The following is a 9633-nucleotide window of genomic DNA, read 5'->3' as shown; positions in this document are numbered from 1 at the left end:
GCAGGGGGCGGGACCGCCAGGGAAGGCTGCGGGGAGGGCTGTGCGTCGCTTCCCTCGTTGCTAAGGGGACGGCGGTGCTGCCCGACGTTGGTGCTTTGTGTAGGTTATTGGCCCCGAAACACTTGTTTCTTGTGGCGTCGGGCATATCCACACGCCATCTGCTGTTTTCTAAAGTTAAATATTTTTCTCACCAGCTGTGCCGGGGAGGAGGGCGGGTAGCCGGCGCTGGCCTCCTTGGAGCCCTTCTCCAGCAGTTGGGGCTCCCAACTGTCAACTTCCGTCAGGTTGCACTCCAGTGGCTGCGCGGCCGCCTCGCCTTCACCTCGAACCACAATGAGAGTGCTCCGTCTTCTCCTCCTGCAGCTGCTTGGCTGCTGGCTCCGAGGCTGGTGGGCCTCCTCTCCACGTCTCCAGCCACCACCCCTGCTGGTGACCTGCTGGGGCCCTCATGGACAAGTCTCTCAACGGCAGGACAACGAGCTCTGGGTCTCATGCCTGTGGAACAGCACCATGATCCTGCATTACCGGCCCGCCCCTGGAGCAAGACCGGAAGCGGAGAGGAAAGAGGGGTGGCCACCACCACCACACTGCTTCTGGTACCTGAACTCAGCCTGGGTGAAGAATACATCACGTTGGTCAGGCCAAGTCGTGCTGCGGACAGGCCTCCTACCAGGAAGCACCCCTCCACCCATGACCTCCAGCCTCCTTACAGTGCAATGCTCATCTGCTTCATGTGCTGCACCCGAGTGCTTTCACCAGAATGTGAGCATCGAGATGTCTGGACAGGATATGCGGCTGTTTGTGCTTTGGCCGCAGACACACCTGATACATGTGTGGCAGCCAGTACATCTGGGCTGGTGTGCACGCCTCAAGAGTGCCAGCTGGCAGTACCGCTTCAGCAGCCCGGGAGGCAGCCCCTCTACCCTTCTCCTTCCCAGCAGTGAGCACCAAGATACGCCACCACCTGCTGTCTACCCAACAGCCGAGTTGCAACATACCTGTGCCACCTACTACAGCTACCGCTTGACTGTGCGCTACAGGCACCATGGGCTCCATGTTGCTACAGTCAGCATTGAGCAGATGCCTCAGATAAGCCTCAGCCTCTCTCTCAAGGTAGAGCCAGACTTGCTGCATGTTCTCAGTGTCAGCTCCAAGCTCCTTAGTGTTCCTCAACAGCCCCTTAGCCTCTCCTGGAGGCTTCAGCCCCTTACACCTAGGACACTGGCCTACAGACTGGTGGACACGCAGGCTACAGGAGGTTGGCTCCGTTCCTACAGTTCCTTTACTCTGCAGAGCAACTTCTGTGCTATTCCCACACTTCAGAGCCCAGGTGAGGTGGTGGTGGCTAGCATTTATTTTCATGTTGATGGAAAGAGGTTTGAGGAATTGACGGGAGAAATACATCTACTCAATGGTACCCTGAGCATAACAGCAGGGAGAGAAACTCCCACCCATGTCGACCTTCACCCGGGAGAGACTGACGGGAGCACTTACATTGTCAGGTACAACCACAGAACATTTTACACCACCAAAGAAAACAACAGCCCTATTTCCACAGATGGCCCTAACACACACACTGTGTTCTGCCAACACAAGGAGCTCTCCTACTTACTCTCCATAGAGTTTGTGGCCTTCCAGTGGTACAAGTTCAATATGTACCTTTATATGAATCAGAAGAGAGCTTTGTTTAGGTCTCTGGCAGAAAGAGACCTTGAAGTCCACATTTTCAGCAGCGTCCGTCCTTCTTTCCTGCAGAGATTTACTTACTTAGTGTGGTTTATCCCTGCACAACATCCGATGCTACAGTGCGAGTGGATCTTCCATCTGCAGCTTTTTGGAACACAAAAAGACCACCTTCTCCATAATAGCACGTACACATACAACGATCATGTAAGAAATGCCACACGTTTTGTCCGTCGCTCTGCTTTACCGTTTGATCCAGATAAATACACGGGGTTTGTGGCAAAAGTGAACTGTACCAGAAGTGCACTTACACCAGCTCTTTTAGGAGTCAGAGTCAACAACTATGCTGCAAAAACTATAGAAGTACCAGTGTCTTGCCAGAAGGAACCCTGTTACATATTCGGAGTGCACATTAAGAGACCTACTCTTCACTCCTTTGTCCTGCGCCGGAAAAGGGGGACATCGTTTTTCCTCTTTGTTAAATTGCTAGTAGAGTGCAATGTTGGCATATCTACCAAGCCCCTGTGGCGAATCTATCGTGTTCAGGACACAAAAACTCCTCCGGACTGGAAAAAGCCAATAAACTCTTCTTCGATGTATGGTGTAGATATGATACACTTAACTGTTCCCAGTTTTACTTTAGATTACGGGTTGTATCTGTTTTATTTCACTGTTGAGATAACCCCAATTAGGACCACAACAGTCCTCAGGGGCTCAGACAAAGTTTATATCCAGATTGAGAGAACCGATCTAGTGGCACATATTGCAGGAGGCTCATTCCGCACAGTGGGTTTTTCTGATAGTTGGACTCTTGATGGCTCTGCATCCCATGATCCTGATTCACAGGAAGGACTAAAGGGAATTACATTTACTTGGTACTGCACTAAAGAGGTGTCAGACTATAAAAACATGACAGTCAGCCCAGGAAAGAGATGCCATCCATCCCAGAGGGATTTGAAATGGTTAACGTCCTCAGGTCCAGTTCAAGTAATGTCACCAGAATCCCTCCCAGGAAACACCATATACTACTTTCGTCTAGTGATTCAAAAGGATACAAGGATGAGTTACGCCGACCAAACTGTAGATGTGCAGCCCGGATCCCCACCCCTTCTGGAGGTGACATGTCTTGAAAACTGTGGTAGCACTCTAATTCCAACAGAGAGATTTACCTTGTCTGGAAAATGCCTAAACTGTAGAACAAGCAGCCAGACAGTCTACTACTGGTCCCTTTTTTCAGAAAACTCTACTGAAATTACCTTTGACTGGTCTTCCAGAACCTCAACGGGAAGGTATGGGGCTTACCTGTCTATACACGCTCTGACTTTTACGAAGACTGCACATCGATCCTACATACTTCTGTTAAAAGTAACTACCTGGGATGGTAGGTCCTCAATCTACAGACATGCATTTAAGGTAAATTCTCCTCCTAGAGCTGGCAAGTGTACCATCAACCCACACTGGGGTACAGCCTTTCTGACAAAATTTGTTGTTCAATGCAGTGGATTTTCTGACAGCAATTTACCTCTGACATATAAAGTGATAGTAGCTTCCAATGTACCCAAAACTACCAAAATAACTTCTGTGGAAGAAAATACATTTGGCCCAATTCTGTACTTTGGTTATGAGCCTAAAACTCCTCCATCTTTTCTCCCAGTTGGAGTGCCCTCTCAGAAGTACACCTTGACACTTTATGTTCAAGTCCACAATTCCCTTGGGGCATTTACCCAAGTGAGATTATACGTCCGCGTACAGAACCCAGTTAACAATCGACCACTAGCTGTTCTGTTTCACCAACTGCTGACATCAGTGAGTGGTTTAAGTGCACCAATGACATCTTATCTCCAGACTGGAGATTATTTTAGTGCGGGTTATTTGGCTTATCTGACAGCCTCAGTCTTAAACTATATTAAAGGTGCATCAACTCTCCAGCTCCCTAAGGCTCCGTTTCGGGAAAGCCTGATTAAAACAACCCTGAATATTTCAGTTGACACCACAATGGAAATCAACCAAGTAGTTGCTTCTCTTTCTCAAGTCACAGAGGAAGCTAATGAAGTGAACATTAGATCACAAGACCTTGCCATTAAGAAACTGACAGAAGTAACAGGAATGCTGAAGATACAGAGGAATGAGAGCCATTGGTCTGAGGAAGCAGAAATTCAGAGCAGCGGAATACTAAGATGCTTGTTCAACATCCTGAGAGCTGCTCTTCTGCATCCCAGGAACGTCAATGTCAGTGGAGTTAAACAAGTCTTCTCCATCATGGAATATTTAATGGAAATAGTTTTCCAGGGCAAAGTCCCTGGAGAAACAGAAACTCTAATGGAAACAAAACACTGGAATATCACTCTGAGGAAAGATGAAACCTGGGAGATTGAAAATGCTTTCTCTGCCAGAAACACCTGCAAGAATTGCTTTTATCCATCACTAAAAAAGGGAAATTATTCAGGATTGTCCCATGATGCTGTGATTTCCACTGCCCTTTTTGAGTTTGATGAGAACCCCTTCCCTTGGTTAGGTTACACATCAGAAATTGCAACAATGGTCTTGGGGTTCAAAATGGCAGAGTCCAAGGCTAATGGGGACCTACTAGGGATCATGCCTGAAGGAGCAGAAATTACTATTGCTAGGAAAGACAAGGAATCTTCACCTTTTCAGTTAGCAATAGGACCTGATAAAACACAAACTTACACAACTGGAGGGTTTAGTTTTGAAGTCAACAGAAATACCAAGAGCATATACATCCAGATTCTGACAAAATTAAAAGTTACATTCAAGGTGCTAGTATTTACAGGGGCCAATGTCACTCATGCTCATCCCATAGCCTCATTTGCTGCTTTTCACAACATGACAACAGTTGCAAGCAAAAATGAGACAGCTAGTGCTGACTGTAGCATTAAGGCTCCCTATATTATCTGCCTCCCAGAGTCATTGCTGACAGCCACAGCTCAAGGAAGCAGTACAGACACTCAGAATATCTCCATTGTCTTGCTGACATCCTATGTTGTAAGGTATCAAACCCAGAGACTGGTGAGCATACACATTTTTAGTGATCAGTGCTTATTTCTGGATGGCCTTCGAAGTCTGTGGAGAGAAGACACATGCAGGATTGGCTCCTTGACCAACTGGCAGAGGGTACACTGTGTCTGCAATATGAAGCGGAGTCGCAGAAGTCTGTCAGCCCACACTGTATCAAATGCGTCCACGTTCAACATCAGATTCCTGGCAGCCAAAGTAATAGTTACCCCCAACACAGTAGATCTGGGACAAACCCTGATAGCAGACATACCTAAAAACCCAGTGACCCTCTTAACAGTGCTCTTTATTTTTGCCGTCTACTTTCCTTTGTCCCTCTGGGCCTTGAGAAAAGACAGGGCTGACAGGGAGAGCAAACACAAGGTTATCGTTCTGCCAGACAACGACCCCTTTGATAAAGTGAGCTTTCTGGTCACTTTATACACAGGCAGCCGCTGGGGAGCTGGAACCAAAGCAGATGTCTTTCTTCAGCTCATCGGCCAGAATGGCACAAGTGATGTCCATTGTTTACGGCACCCACATTTTCTGTGTTTCCAACAAGGAAGCACTGATTGCTTTCTGTTAACTGCTAAGAAAGACTTAGGAGACATTTGTTCCCTCAGGGTCTGGCACAATAACAAGGGCTCATCTCCAAGCTGGTTCTTAAGCAGAGCCAAAGTTGAGAATATGTCCACCAGGAAGACTTGGTTCTTTATGTGCAGGAAATGGCTTTCTCTTGACAAGGATGATCACTTACTAGAAAGGACATTTTCTGTCACAAATCCCAAGACACCTCTGCCCAGAATCGACTATTTTTTGATCAGTCTTGCCAACAGCCTGGCAGAGGGCCATCTGTGGCTCTCGATTTTTGCTCACGTTCTCACCGGCACTTTCAACAGGCTCCAAAGGTTGTCTTCATGTTTAGCAATTTTATTATTAAACTTGCTTGTTAACATTATGTTCTTCGACGCTGACAAGAATGAAGAATCTCCAATACACTTGAGGTATCTGAGATCAATAACAGTAGGAATTGAATGTGCTTTGCTTACCATACCTGTGGAAATGATTATAATTGCCTTATTTAAGTATTCCCAGAAGGAACCTTCTCCTCATGGTGTGGCTCGGACAGACTCAAAGGTAAATTCACCCATCCTGCCTGGAAATCCTAAGAACTGGAAGGAACGTTTGCAAAAATTGTATCTTTCAGAAACTTCAGCACAATCGAGGAATATTATTCCCTTGGAGAACCTTCCTGGTCCCAGCAACTCACAGAGCCTGCCACGTTCCAGAAAGACAAGAAGCAAGGGAGCTTCCCAAAACTGGAGTAACTGCACAGTTTCTGAAAGAGATGCAAATGTAATTGAAACAGAGCCGCAGGTGATAACCACCTATTCCCCTCCAATGGCTAAGGCCTGCCAGAAAACGCCACCGTCAAATTCAGATTTTAGCAATGATTACACAGAAGGGGGCAGCTTTCAGAAAGAAAGGAAACCACTAAGCGTTACCTCCATGCCCTTTCGCAAGAGACCACACTTAGTTTTTTGTTGGTGGTGTGTCTATCTCTCATGGGCTCTAGTTATAGCTGTCACTGGGCTATCATCATTTTTCATTGTGGTGTATGGTTTGTCTTATGGCTATCAGACTTCACTAGAGTGGCTTTTAGCATCTGCAACCTCCTTCATTGAGAATGTGTTTTTCCTTTCGATTCTAAAAATCAGCTTTTTCTCAGCTATGAGTACAATTCGTCCAAAATGCTGTGAAAACATCACGTGGTTAACTCAGGAAAAGTATTCTGAGATTAAGTTGGCTAAAGAATCGATGAGTGCTGAGGAGATGAGAGAGAGGCATTTGAAACTTGCTAAAGTCAGAGACACCAAGCAGTATAAGCCTTTAGGAGCTGATGAAATTGCAAACATGCTGCAAAGGGCAAAAATTAAAGTCAAGGCATTTATTTTCATAAAAGGTTTAATCAGTCACCTTGTCTTTTTAACACTGCTATTAAATTTTGCCTATTCCACTGAGAACACCAACAGTTTCCACTACAACCAATTCATCCATAACCAATTCTCCCCACGACTCTCCAGTGTTGATAAGCTAGAACACATCTACGTGTGGGTGAAAGACTTGTTCTTGCCTTTGATCCACAATGACATTCAGCCAACCTTTCTTCCTGAGAGCTGGTCCAAAATCATCGGTTTGCCTAGGATGAGGCAAGTGCGGGCTAAAGGTACTGAGAAAAAATGTTTCCATCCTCACAGCTTTGTAAATAACTTTGTGATCAGTAAAAGCCACTGTCTTCACAAATATGGCAGTGACATCCCAGAGAAAGATGATTATGCTGGCACTTGGACAAAGGTTGCCAATCAGTCTGTTTCCAAGGATGCCAGCAGTTACGGTGGGTTCACTTACCAGCGAAACAGGACTCCATGGATGTATTATTCATATGGTGATTTGCACACATATGGACCAGCAGGATACACGTTTTACTTTTTCCCTGGAGAAGGAAGACCTAATTCAACAACAAGGCTGGATGCTCTACAACAGAGCAAGTGGCTTGATGAAAAGACATGGGCTGTGATCATTGAACTAACTACATTTAACTCAGATGCAAATCTCTTTTGCACCATCTCAGTCATATTTGAAATGTCTCATTTTGGGATCATAAAACCAAGTTTGTCAGTATACTCTTTCGCACTCCCCATTTTTCATCAGCAAACTAAAGCTCAAGTGTTTGTGTTCATAATTGTTCTCGCCTTTCTGTTAATTTACATTGTAGATGAGCTTTATATCATAGGCCAAGAAAAAAACGATTATATTAAAAACATTTCCAATATAATCAACTTTGGCTTAAAATCAGCATTCCTCCTTTTTGTTTTTTTAAAGGTCATAAAGTTTAAGGTGGGAGCAGATGTAGTGAAGTTTTACTTACTTCACCCAAATGATTTCATTTATTTTCATACAGTTTCTCATTTAGATCAGATTTTAAGGATTACTATGGGCTTTTTAGCATTTCTTGTAGTTTTGAAAACTCTAAAATATTCTCAGTTCGTTTATGACGTGCGCCTGGCACAAAGATCAATCTTGGCAGCCCTTCCTGGAATCTCTTCAATGGCCCTCGTGGTGGTGGTGTACTTCTTTGTATTTATGGCTTTTGGCTACCTTGTGTTTGGGCAGCATGAATGGAATTACAATAGCATGATTCACTCAGCTCAGACTGTATTCTCTTACTGTGTCTCAGCGTTCAGAGATACTGCATTTTCATCCAACAGGTTGCTGGGTGGTCTTTTCCTAGCCTCCTTCATGTTGGTGATGATCTGTGTCCTGATCAATCTCTTCCAAGCTGTTGTTATGTCTGCCTACAGAGATATGAAAAAACACGTATATGAAGAACCATCTGATGAAGAACAAGTGATTACTTTTATATTGCAAAGCCTCAGAAAGATATTTTATCTTCTGATCTGTAAAACAACCAAAACCAGTGAGCCTGATCTTTTTCACAGTGTATGGGCAGCCTGAGAGAAGACAACAGCGACATTTAGGGCTCAAGAACAGAAAAATAAGTGGAAAAAAAATGGGTTATCTTGTCATTTGAGAAAGGAAAGATTTTGTATTCAAGACCACCTTTACTCTGTAATACTTGCATTTCAAATAAATGTTCATAAATAAATTATTTTCTTTTAAGAATTTTTTTATCATTCAACCCCTTGCTAGTGATTGTGCTCAGATTTTCTCCAGAACATTTTGCATCAGTTTCAGTAGTACTTGGCTGTCATGGTGTGGGGGGGTCGACACCAGCTGGCAGGTAAGCACCCACCCGGCTGCTCGCTCACTCCCCTCCCAGCAGCACAGGGAGAGAATCAAAGGGCAAAAGTGAGAAAAAACCTTGTGGGTCGAGAAAGGACAGTTCAAGAAAAGTGAAGGATGAAAAAACCCAAAACAAGTGATGCAAAAGCAGTCGCTCACTACCCACAGATGGATGCCCAGCCAGTCTCTGAGTAAAAGTTACTCTCAAAAAAACTTCCCTTGCTGCAGTTTTCTTGCTGAGCGTGACCTTTTATCTCATGGCTTTACTGACTCCATGCCAGCCAGAGCCGGCACAGAGGGGAACTGCCGCCCATTTCACAGAGGCGATACCTAAGGAGTGAGCTCAGGAGCCTACGCAGGACTCTCGCCTCTGCTCGAGCACATGCTAATGCAAGAGCAAAAACAGGCCGAGATCTGAAAATGCTGATAAATCCCTCCTACTCAGAGCATAAGAAATAAAAGAACAACCCAAAGCAAATAACACCAAAACCAGAATGAGTTAGCAGGGTGCGACTTGGCAATTAAAAATCAGCCTTCACAACACTGCATTGCATTTGCACACCGAAGACTGTTACAGCATCCCTTCAGAAGCCATTAACTATGGACTATAAAATCCCATTATACAGCCTGGGGGAGGGGGTATAGTAGACGTCTGTATTGTAAAACCATACCAGCAGGATGGTCACTGTGTCACTTCCCGTAAGGTTAAGACCATCCAAGTCAACTGGGAAGACTGGTCAACCTGGTCAAAACCCCTATGTCCTATTCATAAAGCTGGGGGCATCCTCCAGGCAGTTCACTTTGAATACAAACAGATCACAGAATTTTCCTTTCCCTTTCCCTTTCCTTTTCCCTTTCCCTTTCCCTTTCCTTTTCCCTTTCCCTTTCCCTTTCTCTCTTTCTTTTTTTTTGTCTTTCTCTTTCTTTTTCTTCTTCTTCTCGCGTGCTTTTCGCAATGCAGCGAGTTTATGGGGCGCCTTACAGTGTCGCCCACCGACCTGCCGTTTCCAAAGCCAACACGCCTTTCCCCCCGCCCACTCCCTCTTTGAACAACGGGGTCTTTCGGGATCGGCCCGTCCCTCACCGCGATGCGGGCCCGGTGCCCGGCAACCGCCCCGACCCCTCTCGCCGTCC

The 9633-nt window shown here is 45.4% G+C and overlaps 1 protein-coding gene across 1 annotated transcript; it reads left to right on the top strand.

Moving 5' to 3' along the window:
- Window positions 1–333: 333 nt before the first annotated feature.
- Window positions 334–8287, top strand: PKDREJ (polycystin (PKD) family receptor for egg jelly). Its single transcript, XM_009879724.1, is given in 3 exon segments — window positions 334–5811; window positions 5989–8189; window positions 8191–8287. Coding segments are annotated over 3 exon segments (7776 nt in total).
- The last annotated feature ends 1346 nt before the right edge of the window (window positions 8288–9633 follow it).

The sequence above is a fragment of the Charadrius vociferus genome, unplaced genomic scaffold (assembly GCF_000708025.1).
Source record: "Charadrius vociferus isolate BGI_N301 unplaced genomic scaffold, ASM70802v2 scaffold90, whole genome shotgun sequence".
NCBI classification, from domain to species: domain Eukaryota; kingdom Metazoa; phylum Chordata; class Aves; order Charadriiformes; family Charadriidae; genus Charadrius; species Charadrius vociferus.
Note: the sequence above shows the minus strand (reverse complement) of the source record. Positions and strands in the feature narration are given on the sequence as shown.